This window comes from Rhodamnia argentea, chromosome 5 (assembly GCF_020921035.1).
Source record: "Rhodamnia argentea isolate NSW1041297 chromosome 5, ASM2092103v1, whole genome shotgun sequence".
In the NCBI taxonomy this organism is placed as follows: domain Eukaryota; kingdom Viridiplantae; phylum Streptophyta; class Magnoliopsida; order Myrtales; family Myrtaceae; genus Rhodamnia; species Rhodamnia argentea.
In genome coordinates, this window is record NC_063154.1 from 27529998 (window position 1) to 27557016 (window position 27019).

Here is a 27019-nt window from a genome sequence, read left to right on the forward strand (position 1 = left end):
TGAAAAATCATATCATAAGTCAATTTTTTTACTAAATAGATTTCTACTTCGATCGGATTTTTATCAAACGCATTTCTCTGTCGGATGGGCTCCGTGCAGAGAAATGAAATTTCTAAAGTGATTTCATGCGGGCCCTTAAAGATTAAAGTACCTATTCTTTGGCGCGTCCCTCCTCTCCCCGCCGATCGGCTTCTTCTTCTTTGGCGGGTGGGGGATAGATGACGGGCAGCGGAATTCTGCACTCCTCGTGCTTGGGCGTCTCGCAACCTTCCTCCTCTAAAAACAGAGGACTTCACTGCGGTGACGAAGAATAACAAGATTTTAAAAACGCAGCTCGAAATCTTCGGGGGAGGTGCGGCTTCTGCGAATTGAATCGTGGACTGATGGTGGGTGATGGGTGACAGCTAAGTGGAGCTTCCGGATGGCTGACATGGTAGGGCGAAGACTTGGCCCGTGTTGCCTTTGCGCCTTCATCGCCATTCTCAGGTCGTTCCTACGAGAGTCGATGAAATGCGGGAGCGAGAGACAGAGATGTCGAGGATAGATAGAAGCGAGATTTGTGAATTGCGAGAGGAGAGGGAAGGAGGGAGATGAGCGTCATCGATCGGCACCGCTGATATAGAAGTTAAGCATGTATCTGTGGTGGTTGGGAGAGAGAATGTTTGTCGGTCGCCAGATTGGGCGAGAGCGGTGAGGGCTCCCTCGTCGGTGGCCACAAGGCCGGCCCTCGCACTTGCCGGGCGAGGCGAGACCTCGCGGTCGCCCGTGAGGCCAGCCCTCGCCTGTGGCCGGTGAGGCGCCTAACCCACGGTAGCCGGCAAGGAGAAGAGAAAATAAGGAAAAAGGAAAAAAAAAGGAAATAAACCAGAAAATGTAAAAAGATCAAAATATCTCCGATCAAACCCTTATTTGAAACAAAGAGGATATTTTAGGTTCTTATTTAAAATAAAGTTCACTTGAAGCCTTTAATCGAGAAAATGAGGGCACTTAGGGTTCTTTTTTGAAATTTTCCCAAAAAAAACTAGACAAAAGGAAATAATAACTATTTTCTTTTTCTCAACCAACCCACGAGGTCTCAAAATTAAATTCTGAATACATGGAGGGGGGGGTTAGAGCAGTTTATTGCAAAAAGAGTGGGGTCCAAGTAATTAGTAATTTGAGCAACCGAAGGGGTGCCGAAGTAATTAATGAAAATGCGCGGGGGTGCCTTTGTAATTTGATCAAAATTCGAGGGAGGCCAGAGTAATTCATTCAGAAAAATTCATTTTGGTCGTTCGGATTGGGTTAAGAGAGAAGGCACCGGCAGGCTCGCATGGACCCTCAAGAGGGGCCATGGCCGTTGCATTGTTGCTGTGCTGGGCCCCTTCGATTTAGTAGCCTGGACCATAACACATTCTAAATGACCCGAGAAACCAAACTTTCGGCTCGACCAATCTCCATCGATGCACTTAAATCGTTCCGGTCCACATTCATTAATCACATTAAGTCGATCGATCGAGATCAAATGCTTGACCACGCAATCAACCCCCCTCAGGGATCAAACTTTATTTAGCCGGTCCTTGACCAAATCCAATACCCTCTAACTTCTTCGATCGTGATTCCGAGCTCGTTTTTACCCAAAACCCTCACCAACCCCAGGAAACCAAACTTTCAGCTCGACCAATCTCCATCGATGCACGTAAATTGTTCCGGTCCACATTCATTAATCACATTAAGTCGATCGATCGAGATCAAATGCTTGACCACGCAATCGACCCCCCTCGGGGATCAAACTTTGTTTAGCCCGTCCTTGACCAAATCCAATACCCTCTAATTTCTTCGATCGTGATTCCGAGATCGTTTTTACCCTAAATCCCTTGGCGAGATCGCCAGAAGCCAAAGTTTAAGGTATAAAAAAACAGAAAAAAGAGTTCAATCCTCAGAATTGGTTTACTTGGTAGGATGCTAGGGGTTTCCATCTTGCGAAATAGAAATCACTCCTTCAAATAATATCAATTTCATGCAAACTGATTTGGGTAAGGACGACCTGCACGCATTAATATTCTAAAGTCGACCGGTTCATGAGATCTGCCGAGTGTCTTAGTCTCTCGACGACGACTTTTGAAACTTTCCTGAACAATCTCGAGGTAGCAAGAGCAGGACCTACTCAAACATACGATTCTTCAAACATGCAATTAGCTCGTCATTTACCAACGACTCTCATTAAATTGCAATTTTCCGCAGTTTCCAACGGCACATGAGAACTGAGCTCAAGTTGTCCGCCAACAACTATCAATCTCCCACGCACCTGTCGCCCAGCCCAAAACTTTTGCAAGCCGTAGGCCAACCCCGTGGACCATAACACGTCTTAAATGATCCCAAAGTCTCGGCTCGACCAATTCCATCGATACACATGTCAATCGTCCCGGTTCACATTCATAAATTCATAATAACATGGGTAGAGTCTCAAATTACTTTACATAGGAGACCCTGGAGTTTAAATACGACGAGCGACCGCTCAACAATGCAATTAGAGCTTAATTTATTTTTTTAGCCCGTGAGTTTGTGCTTGCGCGTAGGTTCACACACATCCTAGTGACCAAACGGTCCATCGGATTCAGAGCCGGCATGCGGGGTTCGGGACTTGGGGAACTTTCACCTTAGGAAGCAGAGATCGCCCGTTTCAAATCCTACCAATAACCTAGCAATCGCCTTGAAACGCCATCAAAACGGATCGCTCCCCCGATCCCACAAGACCCACACAAAACACCTAATTCTTAACACAATGTCGCAAGAAGTCACTTCATCATTTACCAACGACTCTCGTCCGAATGCGTCCCCACACACACACCCCTCAAAACACACTTTCGATTTGTCTTTACTGGTGCAGACACGACACGACACGACATTCGCCGGAACGCCCACGCGAAGACTTTAGATGTTTGTCTTTGTGAGGTTCATGCGGACGTGATGTGATCTGATTGTTGAAACGTCATTTGTCACGGAGTCAACCAAAGTCTGCTTGCTCTTTCCATGGCTAAAACGCAACCAGCTTCTAGAACTACGTTCACTCGTTCATCCACTAGGCGACACTCATTAGGAAAGTGCAATTAAGTAAATTATGTTTAGAAAACGGGATTATTCTGATCGTGAAGGATCTTTCCTTCTTTCTTTATGAAAGGCCATGTTAAAGAGTGTACTCGAAACATTAGCTAAAATAATTGTGCATGACATTAGGATAATCAATAATACATTGGAAGGTATAAAAGTGTTCTTAATCGATTGCTTGGGGCCTATTTGGTAATAATTCTGTTCTGGGGAACAGTTTTTTTTTTTTGTGTAGAAATAAATTTGTTTATTCTATTCTCGTTAACGGTTTCCGAGCAAAAGAACGTGTTTGGTAACCACACAAAATTCATACTCCTGAATTAGAAAAAAGAACAAAAACGAGTTTTGTACGACCCTAAAAAAATTACGTTCTCAATTTTTTTATTTAAATATAAAAATTTGACTGGAGGTGGCGGGGATTGGTGGTGGTGGAGACCGGAGGCAGCATTCGGTGATCGGCGAAGGCGGTGGAGACAACGGTGACGACAATCGGCGACCGACGGCCGTGGCGGCGACGATTAGCGACCGACGGCCGTGGTGAGGACCGGCGGTGAATTTGCGGCCGTAAAAAACGAGCACTCGGTTACTCCGAGTTTATTTTTTAAAAATGACTCTCTCCGGGTGAGGTCGTTTCTTGAAACTGTTCCCGAGAACAAAAGAGCAACTTTTTTTTTTTTTTTGATTTCCAGTTTCTGTTCCAAATTTGTTCCCGCAAGTAGGAAGTTTACCAAACAGATTCCTGTGCTCTTTCTGTTCTCGAGAACAAAAGAAGGAGAATCAAAGAATCCGGATTATTACCGAACATGCCCTCTTTTAGTGTGCTGGTTAACAAATTCCTCCTCCTTCTTCTGTTTTTTTTTTTTTTTTTGGGCAAGGATTATTTAATAGGGTGAACGTGTGAATCGGGTGGCAAGTCGATGAAAGGGAGAGCGGCGTTTTTGTTTTAGCGATAAATGACAATTTCAGCTCAACACATGTACTGGTGACAGCTCCGTTCAACCACATACCCTCCCCTCCTCCTCTTCTTCTTATTTTATTTTATTTTTTTTTTTATTGCTGCTTATTTTTTTTAATTTTTATTTTTATGCCGATGTCATTTAACGTATCTTAGGACAAAAAAATTTAACACCATTGCAAACGTAAGAAAGGGACTACAGATCAAAAGGACTTCCAAATGGATCGTACACCTTTGTACGCGGGGGGTGCTACGTTGGCAACGATCCAAGATCGACCGGAAAGCAATCTTCCGGAGGCACTTCCAATAAGAATTTAAAGTGTCGGGACAAGGCGATTTGAGGGATTTTTTTTTTTTGGTTTCCCTTTCGGGAAAATCCCCTTCTAACGTGGCGAATTGCGACGATCGATTCTTTTTTTTCAGGATATTCAAGAGCCAAATAGGGCGAAAAAGGGACGTTGAACCGGAACTTAGAGCAGAGTACCCTGGCCATCTTCATTACTTTCCACTAGAAAGTCCTGCTGTGTCTATGATAAGCGTGAGGCGAACAGAATGGAACATTCGATCAGGACTAATTGCTTGTTGAAAAAGAGTTCTGGCTTCCCCTGTGTATAAAAAAGAGTTGCAGTATAAAAAATGAATAAGTTAGCATTACATAACAAGGATTCACACTCCAAAAAGCCTCAAATTATGTTTATTGTGACACGAATACCTCAAATTTTTTTTTTGTCATTGAAGACCCTAAACATTGTGACACAAATACACCAAATTTTTTGCTGTCATAAAAAATTTCAAATTTAAACTAGTGTGACAAATATACCTCGGATGTAACTGTGATAGAGGTTACATATGTTAAACGCGTATAGTTTGGGGTTTTTTCTCCACACAAAAATAGTTGGGGATATTTGTGACACGGTGTACAAATTTTGGATTTTAATGGCGGCATAAAAAGAAAAGTTGAAAGTATTCCTATGACAATGGACATAATTTGAGATTTTTTTGTAGTATTTGCCAAAAAGAAAAACAAAGCAAGACCAAAATCTTAGGAAAAATTTCAATTAAGGGTCCTAAGTATCTTCATTTTTCTCAAATAAGAGCATGGAATGGTTATTATTTGAAATAAGGGGTCTAAAGTACTTTTCTTGTTTAAAAGAAGGGTCTAAAGTGATTATGCCCGTTTCAAATAAGGGTTTCATCTCATCGGCCGATCAATGACATTTTAGTTAAAAAACAATTTTAATTCAATTTTTAGTTAAATTAAATTAAAAAAATTAAAATTAAAATACAAAAAAAAAGGAAACACAAGCTACGGTTGCCGTTGAGGTCACCGACTAGTGGCGAGGGCCAACAAACCCTTCCCCTCCCCCCTCGCCCTCTCGTGGGGTTAGACCAAGGGTTGACAACCCTTGCCCAGATTTGGGAGAGGGTGGCGGTCCTGTCCCGGGGACCCCGACGGCAAACGTCTATGAGGAGGCGTCCCACCTATGTTTATATATTTTTTATTTTTTAAAAAAAATTTAGAAAATAGAAAGAGGAATAAATAAAAAAATTTCAAAAAAATTTAACAAAGTAAATGACGAAATGCCCCTATGCAACTTGTGAGAGGTCTTTTTTTGAGAATGATACGATCACTTTGGATCCTTATTTAAAATAATATATAAATTTAAATATTTATTTTAAATAAAGTTCACTTTCGATTTTTATTTGAGAAGATAAGGACAATTCGGGCCCTTATACGGAATTTTCACAAACCTCACATGCGATTCAAATAAAAGAAAAGAAAAACACGAAACAAATACGCGAGAGGGAGAGCACAGACACGGGTAACACACAGATGATGACGTGCGTAAAAGTGACGTGCGGCTTGTTTAAGAATCCCCCCCTGCAAATCATCATTACTCGCTTTATTATCAATGCGATTAGTTTTCCCTCTGTTCCACCCCCCACAAATCTCTCTCTCTCTCTCTCTTTGATGATGATGATGGTGATACTGAGCTCGTTCGTGCGTGTCCGCGGTAGGTGAATTCCGTTCAAATCCACCGATTCCACTCTGATCGTCTCCTTCTCCGTCGCTCTACAGGTACCTCTCTTCGCTCTCTTCTACGTTCCCCGTGGAATCGAACTTTCCTTTTGCGTGCGGTGCTTTTCTTCCTCGCAAAATCCGAGCTTGCTTCGAATGTGACGGACCCTTCTGTTCGGCTGTCGCGACGGATGGGTTTTCCGAGATTCTTTGTGCTTTTCCAGCTGAATCTGTTCTTCTCGGGGTGCCTTGTCGTCGGAACGATCCTGTTTTCCAAATGGGTTGCGGAGTTTTAGGGTTTGCGACGCCCTTCTGTTTTGTTGGAGATGAAGCTCGGACCGTCGGATCTTTTCCTCGATTGATCCAGGTTCCTTTGGGTTTGGCTGGGGAAAAGGGAAAAGGGAATTGAGTGCGATGGAGGTTTCAACTCGATGACTCTGCTTGATTCTGAAGTTTTGCATATTCATATGCGACGATTACTTTTTTAAGAACGTGCGAAGTGAAGGGTTTGATTAGAAAATGATTTTAATTAGTTGTTGGTTGTATTTCATTGCCCAGGCAGGTTGGAATTTCCTCTGGTTTTGTAATCTTTATTCCATTCTCTTGCAACTTCCATGGTTTTCTCTTTTAGGTTTTTTTTTCCCCCGCTACCCATTGTTGACTGGACGCTTTCAGCTTTATGTAACGTAGCATTTTGTTTGTCATATATACTTCGCTTATGTAATTGCTTACATAAGTGGCTGCATATAAAATTTGCTGTCCTGGTTGGTTCTACACTTGTGCTTGATTTGGGTCGCTCTGTATTGGTCCATGCAGTTTGGGGGAGATCAACACAGCTTTTGATGATCTGAATCATCTCTACTCTGAGTACTGATGGGGGCTATTCTGAGCTTGAATGGTTCCAGATGCAGAGCGAGGGAGACCTATGAGATTGCGCCGGGTGAGATTTGCAAGAGGCAGAAGGTGTCATCAAGCTCGTTCGAGGATGATACGAGGTTGATACCCTGCCTTCCGGACGAGATATCATTTCAGATTCTGGCCAGACTTCCTAGAACCTGCTATTTGAAAGTAAAGTCAGTGTCACGATCTTGGAAAAATGCGATTACAAGTGCTGAACTCTTCAGTTTGAGGAAGGAGCTCGGAACATCTGAGGAATGGCTCTATATTTTGACCAAAGTGGATGAGGATAAGCTTTTGTGGCATGCTTTGGATCCTTCGTCAATGAGATGGCAAAGATTGCCCCCAATGCCTATGGTTTCGTTTGAAGATGAATCGAGGAAAGGCCTTGGGAGCTTACGCATGTGGAACGTTATGGGTTCAAGTATTAGAATTGCAGATGTCATCAGGGGCTGGCTCGGGAGAAAAGACGGACTAGATCGGATGGCTTTTTGTGGATGTGCAGTTGGGGCTGTTAATGGATGCCTCTATGTGATCGGTGGCTTTTCTAGAGCCTCGGCCTTGACTAGCGTTTGGCGATATGATCCCACTCTAAATACGTGGAGTGAAGCAAGTCCCATGTCCATTGGTAGAGCTTATTGTAAGACAGGCATATTGAACAATAAGCTTTATGTTGTTGGTGGGGTCACTCGTGGTCGTGGTGGTTTGACCCCACTTCAATCAGCAGAAGTGTATGACCCCCTCACTGGTTTATGGTCCCAAATACCCAGCATGCCTTTTGCCAAAGCTCAGGTGCTTCCTACTGCATTCCTTGCTGATCTACTTAAGCCTATTGCCACTGGAATGACTTCATACAGGGGAAGGTTGCTGGTGCCTCAAAGTTTGTACTGCTGGCCTTTCTTTGTAGATGTCGGAGGAGAAGTATATGATCCTGAGATGAATTCATGGGTCGAAATGCCGACCGGCATGGGCGAGGGTTGGCCTGCAAGGCAGGCAGGCACGAAATTGAGTGTCACTGTAGAAGGGGAGTTGTATTCGTTGGATCCTTCTAGTTCTCTTGATAGTGCTAAGATCAAGGTATATGATCAACAAGATGATGCTTGGAAAGTCATTGCGGAAGAAGTTCCTATTCGCGACTTTGCTGATTCAGAGTCTCCCTATTTACTTGCTAGCTTACTGGGCAAGCTTCATGTTATCACTAGAGATGCAAATAACAATATATCGGTTATGCAAGCAGATGTCCAGAACAATCTCAACCCCTTTCCAATGGTTTCATCATCTTTAGCAGAAGATTCTGTCTTCAAGGTGCAATCAGAAAGAAATCTTTGGAAGGTCATAGCCACTAAGTGTGCGGGATCTGCAGAGCTTGTAAGCTGTCTGGCCCTTGACATTTGAGAAGGGAGTCGGTAATTTTCTTATTTTCGGCCACATTAGTATATATCTACAGCGTGCTATTAACATTCGAATCACTGTATGGTTTGATTTAAAATTTATCTTCTTGTAAAGATAGCAAGCAGAGATAATGAAGAAATCTCGCTTTAGTTATCTCCACTGAAAATGCAAATTCAGTGTCAAGCTTTCACACTTATGCTCCTCGGCTTTTGGATTCTAATAGAGAGTTACTCTGATCTAATGAAGCCAGATTGATGCTTCTCCAAATACACCGAAGCACTATGCAGCTACTCGGTCCTTGCATTCTGCGCAGTGCCTTCTTTAAAATCTGATTGCCCAGCATAGATTATGGAAGGAACCATATGCCACTTGTTATAATTTATAAGTGGTCATATTAGAGAGATGGATTGTTTGGCCGACTTTTTAAGAAGTACCACATCGATCATCTCAGACGATGCGTGGTTTCTGTAGTTTTCTGTTGTAGTGGAGGGAAGACAAGTAGAACTTTACAATACATGGCAGTGTTTTAGCTACCTTTGTAGCAAGGAAATGGTGCTCTTCTTGATATAAGTTTTGCAGTTTATACCTTGAGCTCCTAAGAGGAGCTGTATCATCGTGTTCTGATTAACACGATCTTTTCCTCTAGTATAAGAGCATGTTACTCGGTCAATAAAGGCATATCACCTTGTTGCTTCATTTCCCCGACTGGGACGTGGTTTATGTGCGGATTGATTGAGTGAAGGACCTAAGAGAGAAGCCATTCAATGAATGTTAAATCATGGTAGCTGGAGCTTATGAGCTTTCGGCTCCGTTTGTTTCATGAAAAATAAGCAATTTGGAATACATTTTTCAAAAGGTGATTGCTTATATCGTTTAGAAAAATTAGTCAACGAAAAATGTTTTCATCATCGATGACAATATATGCCTAATTACTTTCATTGGTGATGAAAAAAATTCATTTATTCATTTTTTTAGGCAATATAAGAGATTACTTTTTGAAAATTTTTTTTCAAATCGCTCATTTTCCGTAAAACAAATGGAGCTTTCATTTACTCTAATTACATGCTACTGGCAATTTTCTACTTCCCGCAATTCATTTATTTGTTAGTTCTGCTTTCACATTATTGGGAATACTTTAAACACGAGAATTTCTCCTCCAAGACCTACATTTAGGGTGTGTTTGGTTTAGCATTCTGAAAGCGCTTGGAAATAGTTTGGGGTGTTCGGAAACCATTCCCAAGGTGCTCTGAGGTGAAAGTTGGCCTTGGTAAGGCACTAGCATGGAGCTTTGAGCATTTTTCGGAATATTGAAGGCCACTCGGCTATCTACTTTTTCCTTAAAACCTTACTAAAAATTTAATTTTACCCCTTTGAAAAAGTGAAATCCTAGATTTACTGTTTATCTTTCTTCTTGAGTGAGGGCGATCGGCGAGGGCGGATCTGGTCGGTGAAGGTTGCCTGGGGTCGGGTGACCCTCGACAAGGGCAGCTTGGGTCGTGTGACCCTTGGCCACGGTCCCTATGTCACTCGACCGAGGGGCCCCTCGCCGGGGGTCGCCGATGCCAAATCTGGCTCGTCGGCGGCTTGAGCCCTTCGTCGTCTTCGGTGAAGGGTTTTGATTATTTTGATAAATAAATGAAATAATCCAGCCAAAGCCCTTTGCAATTTTTTCTTTTGCGAAAACAGTATTCAACCCAAAGTTTCTTTTCAAAGAAATTTTTTACCAAACGCCATTTGTATTTTCCAAACATTTGGATTTCCTCAAAACCTATTTCCAAAGCCGAACCAAACCATCCTTATTCTCACTAGTGTGTGCACCCGAGCTTTGTGCGGAAACAAAAAACAACTTTGTTGGTTGCTCTTTGTTTAGGTTAAAAAAAAAACATGGTCATCCAATGACCAAGAGGCTTGGCGACTGGAGCCATGAGATGGACATGGGAATATTTGCCGGTTCCTCTTGGAATGTCCAAATTGGAGAGTCTCAGAGTGCACATGTTCACTATTATGTAATATGACCTTGAGAATTGGAGAGGTGGTAGCATAAGCTTTTCGAAAGTCAAACGCTAGCTGGTCAGATCAGCTCCCATTGGGAGAAAACGAATCGAATGTCGGTGAATTATTATTGATATTGATATCATTAAGATCTGGCTAGTATTACCATTATGTTGGTCAAAGTATAGTTTTAATACTCCTAACTTTCGTTGTTGCACAACGTGGTCTTTGAACCTTTTTTTTTTTTTTTTTTTGGCAACAGTTTCGAATTGGTAAGTGGCATAGTTGGGGAGAGGATTTCGAAATGCAAAGCGAGGTTTTCGACCCGCGGTCGATGGTTGTCGGGGGACCAATTCCCGCTCTCTCCCCAAGTCTAGCAAGGAATGTGATCGGACATTTGCTTGACATATGAGAGTTATCGGACGCCCTCCATGATTTGATCATTTGTCGAGGCTTGTCGATGCACGACAGTAGCTTTGGCGATGCTAGCAATGAGCTCAGTCTCATGTACACCATCTGCAATCAATCTTATTTCTGATTGCCCACCTGTGTTTTTGAACTTCTGAAAACAAAGTCTCATATTTAAACATTCTTGTACGCAAAGAAAATGGAAATATCTTATGTTCATTGATTTTTGTAAATAATACAAACCATCGATTTTTGTAAAATATTTTTAAAATATTCATTTTTTACTAAACAAACGGAACCTTGATAACAATAATAACAACCACAGCAAAGGTTAAATACAATTTTAGTAATTTATTTTGCAACTTTCGGGCAATAATTTTTTTTTTACTATCTTTATTTTTTCGGTTCATTTAATTTTGTCGATGCACATCACATATGCCTAATTCTCGCTTTGTTCACTAAGCCAACCTCACGAGACTTTATTATCATTAGATTCATTACTAGGTCAAGTGATTGCCCGACCGAACTTAGTTCATTTCTCTTGTGCTGACAAAGATAAGCTACTTGTGTCGAGAAATCGGGGCATGTGACGGACCTTTTCGTACCATGAGAACTCAGAGTTCTCGATGCGTAAAATCCCGATCGTCGTCCTAGCTCCGACCAACTTCTCGAATTAACCACTCTTATTAATTTTATCAACAAACGCAGAAAAAATTACAAGGTCATGGAATCATGGCTTTTCATCCCGAACACCATTGAGCATCCAGAACCATTGCAACTTTTGATTCTTACAACTACAAGACGAAACAGTAGTAAGTCCTCTTTATCATTCTACGACCAAATTGCCAGTCCAACTATGGCTAATTTATTACAAGAAAAATAATTTATCTGTCAATTGTTTAATTAATTCATATTTGCTTCTTTGAATTTTTATCACTTTTTTTTTTGTTCTTTGAATTTTTATCACTTGACAGTGATAATTTTTTTTTTTTTTTGCTTTTGGGTTATTGGGCCGGCTGGGATTTATTTATTCTTCTTTTTCTTATGTGAAGAAAATGTAAGTGAGGTACTCACGGCTTCATCTTTAGTAACGTTGATTAACTACAGATGCACTTGCAATTTAACGAATGAATACTAAATTGAACACTAAGGACGTTGTGGTAAGGGAAGAATCCAAATAAGAGCCCGAAGTGGCCATGACAGTTTCAAATAAAGGCCTCACCTTGTTGGCTAGCAAATCGGCTAAACATTTTGGCCAGTCAAGGGCATTTTTTGCAGAATACAATTTCAATCTAATTTTTAGTTAACTTAAATGAAAACACTAAAAGTTAAAAAAAAGAGGAAATACTGTGTCTACTGCTCCATCGCCGGTGGGGTTGCCGGTGCTCGGGCGAGGGTTGGCTAGCCCTCGCTATAGCCAAGAGAGGGCTGCGATCCTCTCCCAAATATGGGCGAGGGTCGGCGGCCCTTGCCCGAGTTCGATTGGTAGGACCTTGCCTTTGGTTGCCGGTGGGGTGACGACCTTTGCTCATGTTATTTTTTTTTCCTTTTTTTAAAAAATGAAAAGAAAAAACACAAAAAAAGAAAATGATGAAAATGGCCCTAACCAACCAGTGAGTTACGCCTTTTTTTTTTTTTAGATTAATATGGCCACTTCAGACCCTTATTCGTAACAAAGTTCACTTTAGACCCTTATTTGAGAAAATGAGGGCACTTCGGACTCTTATTTGAAATTTTTCCTTATGGCAATTTAAAAGAGAGGGAACATTTTTTTTTTTTTGCTTGAGAGAGATATTGAACATGCGCTTCCAGGAAATTTTTTCAATTTAATACCATGATCATCTCATCTCAGAAAGATGAATGAAATGAAACAATTACGCAACAGGTGAGCAGCCATTGAAGCCTCTCATCTAATCGGATTGTATCGATCTGATACGCGCCTCGGGGGCAGCTTCCGCAGGACATAGAGAACCAAGGCCGAGGGCACGATCTCCACCAACTGCATCGAAAAGCAATTACGTCGAACACATCAAGTTTCTTGCTGCCGCGAGCGCAATAAGAGCCACATATTCAGGCATCAATATCACTGATAGATAAACGATCTGCTGATAATGAAGTTACCGTGTAATAGATTAGATTCAAAATCGGATGATCCAAGACGTCGACGTCCGCATTGTCGTCGAAAGCCGAAATAGAGACCTGAAAGATGGACGGGCGTAAACATCCGTTAGGAACTCGGGATTCTGGCTTTTACTAGTGAAGTCTAGAGCTTGTACTGTGGTAACTCACCACTAGACATCTTATCAGGAAGCAAGTGCAGCAAGTTGCCGTGACGAAGCCGACCTGCGACATGATTCGTTACGATGCGCGACTGAATCGACATAGTCGTGAAGTAAATAACAGTTATACGAATTCGGATTGTCCAAGCAATCAAGGGGTAAAGTCTGCCATCATATGAATTCTAGTGGTGTCATGGGAAACTTTGGCCACCCAAATTGGCTCATGCTAAGTAGATGTTCTTCTGCACATTTATGAAATTCGTGAGGCGGGTATGCTGAAGTAAGTTAACCATTCTTCGAGGGATGCGTAGCAGAGAGATCTCAGAAGCAGAGCATGGTTAGTCACGATTTAATACCACAATTAAAGAAGCGTATTGTCACTCTGGAAAGGAGATTAATTTCCTCGCTTCTACCCTTTTCTATAGCAGCAAGTTCTTTTGTACCGTTAAGCTTACAAAACCGAACTCGATGATCACATGGAATACGCACCTCGTACAGCTTCTTCTGTCGGCCTCTCGATTCAATAGGAAAGCGCCTCAACATGACGAACAACCTGCACAAGATAACAGCAACTTAGGTCGCGAAGTACGGAAAGCAACTGTCGGGTTGAGATCGGCCTCCAAGATTACCTGCCTCCGTATATCAGAAACCCAAGTGCAGCACAAAACGAAACAGCTGCCAACATTAAACGACTATGCGGCGTCAATCGCAAGACAAGGAAAATACCGGTAAAAGGAAATGCCGATTAACACAAACCTATTTACGAACCATTAGTTCAAATACCAGTTAAAGGGAGCAGAAGAAAGCACAAGCTAATATGAATGAACGAAAGACTTGCCCCGCAAGCCATCCCATGATTTGCCTAAAGAACACCGACCTGACATAAAGAGTCTTGAAACCACGATCGCTGTATGACTCGGGCTCAATTTTACACCGATCCAGATGCATACCTATTGCCACAATTGCGAATTCGACTGACATTAAGTCGGATACAAGAATCGAATCCTGTTAATTCGGTGTCTTTCGAAAGTAAATAGAAATGAGAATGAAGTACCTTACCTGTGTGAAGTATATGACTACGTTAATTGCATAATACGTCGGCCTAAGCTTATCAATAGGAAGACTTCGCGCCTGTTCGATTAGAAAAACTTTCATAAACCATCAACTCAACTAACTTTATACATGTGACGGTTTACGACATAAGAGACAACATTAGTATACAAAACAATACCTGCTGATATATCTCAGCCCAGAACAAGACTAGTAATGTGTACGTTGAGAAGAATAATAGTCCCGGAAGATCGAGAAGCATTATTTCTAGCGCCTGTTGATAAACAAATGTTCGAATTATAGGAATTGGATACCATATTTATTCAACAGTTTTGTACACTACTCCTAATCTCGGATACTACAGATAAAGAGGCTGATAAATGGTGGTGAAGCAATGAGACGTACCTTGGGACGGAGAAGAAACACGCTCTTGTATACACCAAACATGAAAGCCCTCACTGACAAAAATGCAGATTCAAGAATTAGTATAGAAGTTTGAACGCGATTCGCCTCAAGTAGGAAAACAGAAGATCCGGGTGATTCTTACGTCCGTTCACGACAAAATTCATCAGATGGAAAACCTTCTGTGTCGTCCAACCGAACTCCGGCACTCTGAATTGAATGCGGCACAGTTGCACCTACAGAAACAGTCGAAAAACCACCATAGGATTTCAGCTTGTTCACAATTCAAGACGATGAATAACATCGCATATGCGAAGAAGCCTGCGTTCTGCGAACGTCCATGACATAAACATGACAACCTCCACTCAAGAAAAGAAGAAACCTAGAGCAAAGATCTGCAGAAGTTTTCTCATTACATCTTCATGATCAAACTCACCTGCAGACGACATTACAGTGCAGAAATGAAAAAGGAAAACAACTCAATGTAACGAGCAGCTTACAGGCTCTACTTTAATCTGATAATAGATAAATTATAGGGCGCGTGCGGAAGACTAAACATAAAACAAGAAAAACAATCAGCGGCCGTACAAAAATACATAAGTGAATGGAAAGAAAAGGCAGGCACGAGCCTAAAGGGTATGGCCTCAATAGGTTCCTACCAAAACACAAACACCACCACCACCAACAACAACAACAACAACAACAACAAAGACTCAAACAGATCGAAGAGAAACCAAATGGCTAGCAGCAGATAATGACATACCAAAGCAATGAAAGAAATCAATGCGTAGGATGCACACAAGGAATAATAGATCCCCTTCTGCCATTGCTCGGACTCGTCAATCTCGTCCCACCAATCCGAGGCATGATCACCGCCGCCGCCGTAGTAACTCTTGGCCCATTCGAAACCCAGAGTCTTCCTCCTCAACATGGACCCACCACCCATCATCAACATCAGCCAATGCCACCCTAAAAAACGTGAAAAGAAGATGCAGACGAGATCTGCAGAGAAGTCGCGGAAAAGAATGTTCTTTCTGTTGCACCCAGAAAGAGAGAGAGAGAGAGAGAAGATGGATTCGTGCATGGCTTGACGAAAATGAGATGGCAAAAGAGAGCTGGGAGGAGTACGTGGCGAGGAGAGAGAGAGGGGGAGACACGCAGATTCGAATGGGAAATATTTGCGTGTGATTTGTTTGACGGCTTCCTAGGTAGCATTATTCGTTGATTGCGCAACAGCAAAACTGCTTGTCTCTGTCTTTGCTTCTCTCCCCTCGTCTCACTTTTATTTATATCAAGAAAGTTATGCCCATTACTTGGTCCCACTAGACGTGTCCACGTTGGCAGTTATCTCTCCTCCACTAGTGACAGTTTTATTTGAAAAATTTTGTATGCACATTTATCTTGATATTTCGATTTCTTTGAACGAAAGGATAGATCTGACTAGAAATATATACAATTCAGAGATTTCATTGCAAAGTAAAATCGGAAATATTATCAAAAAAGTCTTAAACTTATTGTAATTATGCCAATTTAGTCATAAAATTTTTTTTTGGCTAATTCAATTTTAAACCATTTGCTTTTATGCCATTTCAATTAATTTGATTGGCTAGCGTTGAGATGGATTTTTTTTAATGATATTTTCATAATTTTTTTGAATTTTACGAATTTTTTTTCTTTTTTGTTTCTAAGCGGTAGGGCGGGCGAGGGTTGGCGACCGACCCTCGCCGGCCCGGGTTGACGGGGCCCTCGCCCGGGCTAGGCAACGGTCACGATGGCTTCGCTTGTCCAAATCTGACGAGGGCCGCAATGCGCCGGCCTAGTGCCGACGAGGGGGTCCCAGCCCTCACCTATGGCCGGTGGGGTTCGGTTGGCGACCCTCACCGGCCCTAGGGTTTAGAAACAAAAAAGCTAAAGAAAAAAGGAAAAAAAGAAAAAATTCATGAAATTATTATTAAAAAGTCCACGTCGATCTCCGATCAACCAAATGGACTAAATTAGTACAAATACAAAAGTTTTAGAGTTAAACCGACACAATTACAATATGTTTATAACTTTTTGGATAATTCTCCCATGAAAAATCGATGGATTTGGTTGGACAATTTGCATTAATTAAAAAGCTTTTGGTCTCCTTATCTCAAAGTAAAAACCGATAATCAATATCTCTACCTATAGTATCAATAATGAGAACTTTTAGGATTGGTGTTCCCTTTGCAATTATTAAAGTGCCATTGACATTTTTATAGCTACCACTAAAGTGAATTCTAAAACGGTAACTATCACGGATTTGAGTGAGTGATTTCTTATAATTCGATGTAAGGGTGTTACTGGAAAAAAGTAAAAAGTAAGACAAATTAATGTTTTTCGTTAAGGTTCCATTTGTTTCCCGATAAATTTTGACAAAAAATATTCTCGGTGGAACTTATTCCTAACGGAAATGAATATTCATATATTTGGTAATATTCGCAAATAATATGGAAGTCGCTTTCCAATTTTTTTTCATAAGAAAATTATGAAGCACACATTTAAGGAAAAATCGAGTATAACCCTAGGTCTTGAGGGATTCAAGCCCAACGATTAAGGTCCTAGGGAGGTTTGAACCGCGCCTGGGTGCTTGTCCCGAGCCTAACGACCTTGACATAGGAGTTGGGGTCTCGCGTAACCATTGGGGAACTGGGCATGGGTGTCTGCGAGGAACAAGCACGGGTGTCGACGAGGTGTGATAGTTAGGTATGTCGCCTAGGTCTCACACTCGAGCTCCAAGGACTAGAGCATGTAACTGGGGTCTCACTCGATCGTCGGGGACTTGGGCTTGATGTTGGTTGACTCTTTTTCGGACACTAGTGCTAGGATCTTGGGCACTGTAGTCCATCTAGTTGAAATGCCATTGCTATTTCTTTTGAAAAAGAAAAATACGACGGTTTTACCCATTATTTACAACGATACAAGTTTCGAATCACTTCGTCATATAATTCAAAATCCAACCCAAATCCCGTAGAATTTCGTAAATGTGATCCCAAGTCCACCGGACAGCATTTACCCATTTAAGGCCTATTAAGATTCGGACGAGTTGAGAGCCTAATTAAATCAAGCTCTCTTTTTCATCTTTAATGTAAGTAGATCGAGTTTAACAGCCATTCCATCTCCCGAGAAAATGGCATTCTAGATGGGCGTGCACGATAAACACAAGTCCAAACGTGCTCATTCCGCGTCAGAATTCGATCACATCGGGGTGGAAATTGCCAACAAAAGCGGCCGGGATTACGAGAATGGAAATGAACAGTAAAAGATGAGTTGCCGTCGGGTCAACCGGTGTCAAAAAAGGGCAAAAAGAGAGCGACGGAGAAAAAGATGAGTTGACTTTGAACTGCGGAAGAGAGAGAGAGAGAGAGAGAGAGAGAGAGAGAGAGGGAGAGGGCCTTAAATACCAACTGCCCGAGGCAAAAACTGAGGGAGGAGGAGGGGGAAATTCAGCAGTAAATGGAACAAACAGTAAGGAGAGCTTGAAGGTGAAACATAAGACGCGTCTATGTATCTACCCAAAAACAGTGTGTGTGTGTGTGTGTGTTAGTAATAAAAAATACCGAACCAAACGCACAGACAATACAAGGAAAAAAACTTAGCAAAGTCAATACGTGCGACCCGGCTCTCTGTCCGTCTGTCTCTCTCTCTCTCTGCCCATTCGACTACGGAATCGAGACGGGTTTTTCATTTTTAGCGTCGGCTTCTTCCTTCTTTCGCTCCTCGTCGCGTCGGGCAGCGAGGTGGTCTTCGTGCTTCATCACCCGTCTTTGTAATTCTCTCGGTGGCAGTGGACGCGGGGGCTGTTGCCGCTCGTTTTGGTTCGGTGGGTGTCGGTAAAGGTAAGACCTTGCGACGATCTGTTCAGGCTCGATTCTGGGGGGTTTTTTTTGGGGAGAGGGGTCTTTGTTCTGGTGGGTATTCGTTTTGATGATTGGTCAGAATTGCTTGATTTGATGTTGATTGTGGTGGGGATTTGGGAGTTTTCTTCGAGATGGGTCTTTTGTCAACTCTTGAGTGTGTTTTGATTGGTATGTTGCAGAAGTAGATGGTAGGCGGCGGAGGGCGCCAGTGAGCGGTGGATGCTGAATTATATGGACAATTTATGCTGCTTCAAGTCTGTGTATTCTCAGGTGAGTGGAAAGAGATGCTTGTTGCTGATCAGAGGATCAATCTCAACTTTGATTGATCTGCGTAATCTTCAGTACCTTTGTCCACCTTTGTCCGATACGAAAGAAGGGAAATGTCATCTCGATATTGGTAGTTACATAAGCATTGATTTTTGTTTAGATGGCCGATTATTGACAAGCAAATGTTTTCTTTTTCTTGGCGCCCGCTCTTCAGCTTGTAGGAGGGCGTTCCTCATGTAACTCGGGTAAGGGAAGGAGCCATCAGAGCCCCTTCAAGTATGGCTTTAGTTTAATAAAAGGGAAAGCGAATCATCCCATGGAAGACTACCATGTCGCGAAATTTCATCGGACCCATGGACATGAACTTGGTCTTTTTGCTATCTTTGATGGGCATCTAGGAGATAGCGTACCTGCGTATCTGCAGAAGCATCTTTTCCAAAATATCCTGAATGAGGTCAGTTGTTTACTTAATTAGAAATATTTTGCACTAGTAACTCTGTTATCGGCTTCTTACACTGCTTGAGAATGAGAGTATCTAGAGAGACCATAATTTCAGAAAAGCATCCCCTGGCAATAAAAGTAGGGATACAGAATTTTATGCATCAGTAGACTTTGGAACTTAGATTTCTCGTTGCTCTTCATTTTCATCTTCTTTTGTATTATCCCCTTTTTAAGGTCCTCTTGTGTAGGTACTTGAACTTGACTAGTTGGGTGGTCTAGTTCACTTGGATTCTATTGAATGTAAGTAGCTGAAGTGTCAAAGTAATAAAAACTTGGTTTGGGAGGCTTGCAGCTTAATAGAGGGTACATTCTTTTTTGATGTATCAGAAGCTGAAATATCATCTTGTAGTGGATTTTCAATCAGCTTGAGTTTGTCATGCCTACACCATGGCCGCTAGTGGAGCCATCTCTAAATTATTGTGCTTTGAGTGGCTCACAATAGATTGTTGGGCAAGTCCATATTAGCTACGAGGGAAGTTTTGTTACGCACATCATCTCTCTCAGTAATAATGATATAATATTTCACATGTTGATTGCCATGGTGATAGTGGAAGAAGTAGATCTAATTAGTTTTCTCATGATCCACATACAGTAGTCTATACAGAATCAAACAATGATTAAAGTTGTAGTTCTTGCTTTTAGAGAAAGAATATGCCCTCCGACAATTTGTTTTCTCCAAATCAGTCAATGAGCATACAATCAATTGACTGCAGTGCTTGGTTACAATTTTTCATTAGCCACACCTATTTTACATAGTCTGTAGCTTCATTCATTTGTGGGAACAGAAGTCCATTTTGAGCTTTCTATCCAAGCAACTTAAAAATGTGGAAGAGGACGGATTAAGGCAATAAGGACTTAGTTTGGTATTACGTGGGAATGGGGTTTACCTACCTAACAGTGAGCTTCCTTGTTGTTAAAATAAATAAATACATAAATAAAGCTCGTGTCTGAGCATAATGTCAATAGAGTTTTAATTAGAAACTTCGTTGTTCGGTAGTCATGCGGCTAGTTAAGTCTGGCTCCCAATAAGTTGAGTATAAGTGAGAAGTGAAGCTCCATGGAGCTTGAGTCAAGTATCGAGTTTGAATTTTTGAGTCAACTTGAGGTTGAGTTCTTATGTCAACTTGGCTTAAGATTACTTTTTTATTTTTTCTTTTATTGATGAAAACTATTGATAAAATAATTAGATATAATAGCTTCGACCTTGTCAACAGATAGTGAGAACGAAATCTGAATATGTACCAATAGCTTAATTACCCTAAATTCCATTGTCATGCTACCTTTTTTTTCTCTGCTTGAGTTTTTCTTTGTCGTTAACCTCTTCTTGTGTTTGTTGCCTGTGTCATGATGATTCTTCTCTCCAACCAATTCAGCGGTGTCCAACATGGTACTCGGGAGGGATCATACTAGGGTAGCACTTCAGGTTTACTTACAAGAAATCTAAGAGTAGGCAAATGTTACACTTGGTGCGTGTACTGCAACCTGACAAATGTACTAGTCATATAGCCTTTTATCACTGGATTTCAGTTGGTGTACGGAAAATTCTACCAAGTCTTGACACTGAGTAGCACCGGTTTAAATTCCTGTTGCAACAGCTTTTTTGCACTCCTTTCACATTTTGAATATCCTGAAGAGGCTAGACTGATATGGTGAAGAGCCTATAAGAAAAGGGATATCGGCAATTTCCATTGTACTTAATAATGCCTTAGTCATCGGAAAGATTTGTTCTTACATTGTGATCTTTCAATTTAATGATTCCAGGAGAACTTTTGGACTGATCCGGACCGATCTATTGCTAGAGCCTATGAGAAAACAGATCAAGCAATCTTGTCACACAATCCTGACCTAGGACGTGGTGGGTCCACAGCTGTCACTGCAATCCTTGTAAATGGGAGCAAGCTATGGGTTGCAAATGTTGGAGATTCCCGGGCTGTACTTTCGAGGAAAGGACAGGCAGTACAAATGTCTATAGACCATGAGCCTAACACCGAGCGAGGCAGCATTGAAAACAGAGGTGGATTCGTCTCGAACATGCCAGGTCTGACCTAATTCTTATGCTAGTATACCTTTTGCTTTATGATTTTTAACACCGTCTCTTACTGGGATGAAAAATCAACTTCAGAGATGAATGTTGCGCAAGTATTTTTCTAACTCCTTCTGGATGGAATAGAATTTACATGAGCTGAGTGGGGTTGCCTATGATGTCATTGATCATTAGATTACCGGGAAGAACTTAATTCAAGTTATGTCGGGGTCATTTTGTCAGCTTGAGGTTTGAACTTGAGGTTTGAACTTGAGGTTGACTAAAACAGCTATCATTATTCATTAGAGCTGTAAAAACTTGGTCACCCTGGTAAACCCCAGCTCACATCATAAACGAGATTGGTCCTAAGGGCTTTGTGCAGGGAAATCTTTCACATGTTTACCGTGTCCATGAAATCCATTTATTGTGCTTAGATCGGAGTGCTGCTTGCCTGAAGTTCCAGTTCTGAGGACATTCACTGTAGTCTACTAGTATTGATTTTGGCTGCACAGAATTGATTTGTTCTAAATTCTTGCTATCTAGCACAAGCTTTAGCACATGATACCCATGTATCTAGTGTTATAAAGACTTAATTTTGCTTTAAAATTCTTACTTTTGAAACACCTTATATATGTTTTGTAGTATGTCATTTAGCTTAGTGTGATTCAAAAGTTATTGCATATGACTGCTAAAAAGTGATGCTGAAACTTGCAAATATTTGAGGAAAAAGATCTCTATGATGGTAAAACAGTGACTGGAGGTCGTAATTATACTGGCATATCTTCTAGGTGCACTTTATAAGTTTTAACATTCTTTCTTTGACATGCATATATACGTGACAACAACATGTACATGTATGCATATTTGTTTTATATACACGCCGGATCCTGTCAAGGAGGATAAGACACCACGTAGAGATTAATAGCGCAAAATATCCATGTACCCTGCCCTAGTTACGTGGAAAATGCTGTTCTTATTATCTTGGGTTGCAATATTTACCAAATGAACTTATGCCTGTGTCTTCCCATGCGTAATTGCAATGGAATTTGTACTTGTTGTCTCACTTGATCCATTTTCCTTAATATTTGTGGCATTTTTTAGAGGCAGAAATGATAAGGAACTGTTTAAATAATTATTGGTGTTCTTCATAACACTTTGCTAAAAGTTGCTGTGAGTTGAATAGCTGACTTGCTTATCATTGAGAATGGTTGCATGTGGTAGATTATAGTGGCTGTTTTTTTTCTTTTTCTTGCATTCTGATCCTGCACTGCAGTTGAATTTTCCGTTTATTTCCTTAATGTAATATGCGATAACAATTGATGGAGATTTTAATATGAAGCATGTACATGATTTCGGACTTCAGATGAATCCGGCAGTAGCAAGGTATGTTGATCCTAAGAATTGCAATGCAAGATTAGGGTAAAAGAAGGTTTTGTTAGAAAAATGAAAAGAAAAACTCTCTCTTGCTTGATATCAAAGCACAAAAATGTAGATCATACCCTATGTTTGATGACGAAAGATATCCATAAGTTTGGCTCTATCCCCTTTGGGACCTTCTCTCGAATAAGTTTTAACTTCAGCACTGGCTCCACAAAGCTAATACAATCTCACAATTGCAAACTCGAAACTTCTTTCCTTATACGTTGTGCTGTAATTGACTCTAGAGTTAGATCAATGTGTTCTCCATCTAGAGTCAATTTGTTCTCTAAGCTAATGATAGATCTCTTGAAAGAGAGACTAACAAATGTTACTCTATGTACCTGTCGCGACACCGACTTGCATCTTAAATTCCCATTGCTTTTTGAGTGATGTACCTTGACCATGGGGATATGTTGACCTTTTCTCACCACATGAAATAGATTTGGTACATAAAAGGGCATAAGCTCAAAGCTTGAAATGCCTAAAAAGGAGTTAAAAACATTCTCTTCTATGGACAGCAATTTTTCACTTTCCATTGATGTTTGTCTTTGGAACTCTAGCAGTTTCTTGTGCGTCCTTCTCAACAAGAATGTGTACTATTATAGTAGAGATAAATGAGGAAAGAGGGCATGGGAGACCGATGGAGACAGATAGAGACTTCAAGAAAAAGATCGCCACTATCTGCATGGTTAAAAGGACGTAGTATTGGATAGAGCACAGAGAAACAATAAATCCTACGGAGAGCCCGCCAGGAGTTTGATTGTGCACATGTCTAACCACCCAGAACTGTCTCTCATACAGCAACCTTTGCTCAGTTTTGGTATTTTGTGATCTTCGGTTTCCACTTTTTGTTGCTGGAATGATATGCATAATTCCATTAAGAAGGTACTAAGGGCTACTGCCCCTGTACAAAGCTGCTGTAGAAGGGGAGCCACCCATGTTCCAGATTAGGCACAAAAGATTGGAAATACAAAATAGTACGGAATTAATCTTTCCACTATACCGTAAGTGAAGAGTGTATAAAATGCCAAGAGGATTCAACTCAATGAATGCCCTCCTGTTTCTTTCCTGTCACTTAAGCATCTTTATTTATTACTCAAATGTGCAAGATGGAGTTATGCGTTTTTTGAGGATAAATTATCTATATTTATGTTCCTGATGATACTATGGTAGTCTAGAATAGACCTATAGTATGTTACCTTGACGTGATCAATCACAAACATGGACTACGGTTTCAATGGTCTTTGCTGCTACTGAGTAACACGGTGTATTTCTGTTCGCAATAGAATATGTTGTTCAACAGTCATTTTCATGGTGTAATCTCCTCATTACAAGAAGTACAGAAAATGATGAGGGTGGGCTGTTTTTCGGCCATTTTTCTTTCAATAGATCTCCTTTATGTTGGTCATGTCCAAATTGGTCGAGGAGGATATGGGACACAAATGAAAACTCAAATTTGGAGGAGGACATGGAACTATTTAAGATCACATTGACATGGCGAGAGATCCATTCATATGGCCCACCTAGTAGGGAATGAGCTGTTGCCCATGTTTACACGTTGTATTTATGTATTAGATTTATGGCATAGCTAGTAACTTAGTATGTAAGTACTAAGAAAAGTAACCTGTTGTATAACAGGTTCGAGGTTTGAGAAATTGAGGGCTACGAGCTTTTGTTTACATCCAAGCACATTCTGTTATAGAACGTGCATTCGAAATCTTTCTTATGGTTCCTTTTATTTTTCAATAGAGCAATTAGATTGGTTCATTCAAAACAACATCAGTTAAACCAGCAGTCAGAATCTCAATATCCTACTTTGTGTTTTAAAGCAATGGACATTGCACATTTATCTAATTTGTGAACGGCATGGATAGCTGTTCTTCTTGTCCATTGTCCTGACCTGGAGGCATGTGGGTATGTAGGAGAGATGGCATATGTTCAAATCTTTCTTATAGTTCGAAAATCCAACTAAGGCCAATAACTGAGGCTTTTCTTAGTTATCCTCCGTTAGTTCTTTCTTGTGAAGGTTTTGTTTTTAAGGTAGGGTTTGGTGGGAATTGAAAATTCAGATGCCATGCTTGATTGGTGACTCCATGAAGAAGAATCATGATTGTTGGTCAAATTCTTATTTTCTCATGCCTTTGAAATAAACACTCCTAGCATTTTACATTCTCCAGTTTCTCGTAGTGAATTCCTTCTTGTTCCTTGAACTATTTCTTCTCTGCCTTCGAAATTAATACTCATCTTTAATGTATCTTCAGCTTTTTGTCTGTGGATATGCAACTGATATTCTTAAAATGAACCCTAGATTAGAATATTTCTACTAGTTTACATACCTATGAGTAAGCACAAGTGTGCAATCATCTTACAGTTCACACGGTGAAGTAGAATTTCCACATTCTCTACAACTCTAGATTTGGTAGGGCTTGATCCACCAACTTCTGCTTCTTTAGTATTTGGCTGGAGAACTACTTTTGGGGTTTCCATTGGCATGTCCAATGTGCATGAATGCCTCATATAAGCAAAGTTTAGCTTAACACCTGTAGCCATCTTCCCAACATGCCTATTTTGTAGGCCAATTCTGTACAACAGATATTGACAGCACCTTCAAAATGTAGCTGCTTCATTGTGCACCTAGTTAAAATTAGAATTTCTACAGAGAGAATAGTCAGATTATTAATCAGGAGATAAGAATGTGGTCTTACTGGGGAGATCAATTGATGAGTGCATGGGGAAGCAAATCTGTGCATGATGAATCAGATCAGCGGACTGATAATTTCGTAAGAAGCACATCCTTTGCATGACAGAATGTAGAATCAAGAGCGTGCTTTCATAGTTGAAGGCCTATGTTAATCTGCCAAGTAGGTTCCGCATTACATACAGAAATAGTCACTGTTTCTATGGAGAACTATCACCAATGGTAACTTAATCCTTTCATGTCGGTACTAGATCTTGTGTCAAGAAAATGGAAAGCTAGACCTCAAACATGCACAGATAAGTAATTTAATTGTCTTACAATATATCAGGAGATGTTGCAAGAGTGAATGGCCAGTTGGCAGTGTCTCGTGCTTTTGGAGACAAGAACCTCAAATCGCACTTGCGGTCTGATCCCGATGTACAAAGCACTGATGTCGACCAAGACACTGATTTTCTCATCCTTGCGAGTGACGGTCTATGGAAGGTGATATCCACCCCCTTTCCATTCGCTCTTCATAAATCTTCGGTACTGTTCATCGTGGTTTTCGGTGTTTACTATTGGCTGCGTTGATGCAGGTCATGTCTAATCAGGAGGCGGTCGACATTGCTCGGAGGATGAAGGACCCTTTGAGGGCGGCCAAGAGCCTCGTGGCTGAAGCGGTAAATAGAGATAGTAAGGACGACATATCCTGCATCGTTGTTCGTCTAAAGGCGTAGCACCAAAAGCTTGTATATTAACGGTATAGGGGGAAAATTGGCTCGAGATGTCGTTCATAATCCTTCATGAGTATGGGGAAAAAATGATTTCGGACTAGGTTTATTACTTGCGAATTTAACATTCTGTAAGTTCATACATAATGTTACTGCACTCGTGTGTGCGGCTTGCTGTTGGTTTGTTCCTTCCAATATGTAGGTTCATTTGCAATTCGTGTTTGTAATTTGCTCATACCTTCCGAAGCTGTGTGAATACATAAGTTGGATTTATTTATTTTGTAGAATGAGTGTTGTTATATGGCAATCATCACAGCAAAGAACTACCGATACCCCGGAAAATTGGCTGTCGGACATCGATTCTCCTACTTACCTCCGTTTCGGACTTATCGTGGGTAAGTCAGTGCAGCTCTGCCTGCGTTTTTTTTTCCTTGCCTATGAAAAAGGTGATGAGATTCCGACGCCTATTATCAGTGCCCTTCAATAATGATTAGTGTCCTTTAGATGCACTCCTTGATGCTTGGTTTTATAGTCTCCAGTGGATTCATCCTTTGAGGATACAACTTAAAAGAGGCATTTTGTGTCTGGGCTTTGTGGCTTGTGTTTAGCAATCCAACATTCTGATTTTCAACCATAAAAGTTGCTTCTTGAGCTGCTGCTTTTACTCCAGCTATTCTCAGCATGGTGGAATTTCTGCTTTTGGCGTGATCTCCAACACAGCTCTAAACAGTCAAACATTTTATTAAGGCCTAACCTAACATCACCAATCAAGTTTCAAAAACCAACTAACTAGAAAATTTTCACCCCATGAAATTGAAACCACAAATGGTTTTGTTGTACAAGTAATAGAGAATTTTACTTGGTTTAAAAGGTCTTAAGATTTGCTAGAGAGATCTTTGTGCGGTGGGTAGTATATTCATTTAAATCACAAATGTAAAATGTTTAAGACTGAATTGACAATAATAAAAGGTTTAGGATTGAATTGACATAATTGCAACAAATTTAGAAGTTTTTGATAATTCTCCAAAGATATTGTTG

At 40.9% G+C, this 27019-nt stretch overlaps 3 protein-coding genes and 1 long non-coding RNA gene across 4 annotated transcripts; 2 read left to right on the forward strand and 2 right to left on the reverse strand.

Moving 5' to 3' along the window:
- Positions 1-1007: 1007 nt before the first annotated feature.
- LOC125315341 lies at positions 1008-21551 on the reverse strand. Its single transcript, XR_007198561.1, has 3 exons — positions 21425-21551; positions 16384-16390; positions 1008-1021 (listed from the first exon to the last, which is right to left on the reverse strand). It is a non-coding gene; the product is annotated as an uncharacterized LOC125315341 (long non-coding RNA).
- LOC125315339 (F-box/kelch-repeat protein At1g22040-like) lies at positions 5941-8541 on the forward strand. Its single transcript, XM_048279806.1, has 2 exons — positions 5941-6122; positions 6879-8541. Exon 2 carries the CDS (start codon positions 6936-6938, stop codon positions 8352-8354), a length of 1419 nt encoding a protein of 472 aa, XP_048135763.1. The 5' UTR covers positions 5941-6122; positions 6879-6935; the 3' UTR covers positions 8355-8541.
- Positions 12547-15738, reverse strand: LOC115755151 (tobamovirus multiplication protein 1-like). Its single transcript, XM_030694460.2, has 11 exons — positions 15246-15738; positions 14628-14718; positions 14486-14538; positions 14262-14354; positions 14090-14161; positions 13908-13980; positions 13660-13705; positions 13520-13583; positions 13041-13094; positions 12873-12950; positions 12547-12750 (listed from the first exon to the last, which is right to left on the reverse strand). The coding sequence occupies exons 1-11, from the start codon at positions 15564-15566 to the stop codon at positions 12658-12660; spliced, it is 1038 nt and encodes a 345-aa protein (XP_030550320.2). The 5' UTR covers positions 15567-15738; the 3' UTR covers positions 12547-12657.
- LOC115745806 (probable protein phosphatase 2C 10) lies at positions 18118-26288 on the forward strand. Its single transcript, XM_048279808.1, has 6 exons — positions 18118-18342; positions 18543-18633; positions 18845-19084; positions 20893-21169; positions 25600-25754; positions 25847-26288. Exons 2-6 carry the CDS (start codon positions 18583-18585, stop codon positions 25985-25987), a joined length of 864 nt encoding a protein of 287 aa, XP_048135765.1. The 5' UTR covers positions 18118-18342; positions 18543-18582; the 3' UTR covers positions 25988-26288.
- The last annotated feature ends 731 nt before the right edge of the window (positions 26289-27019 follow it).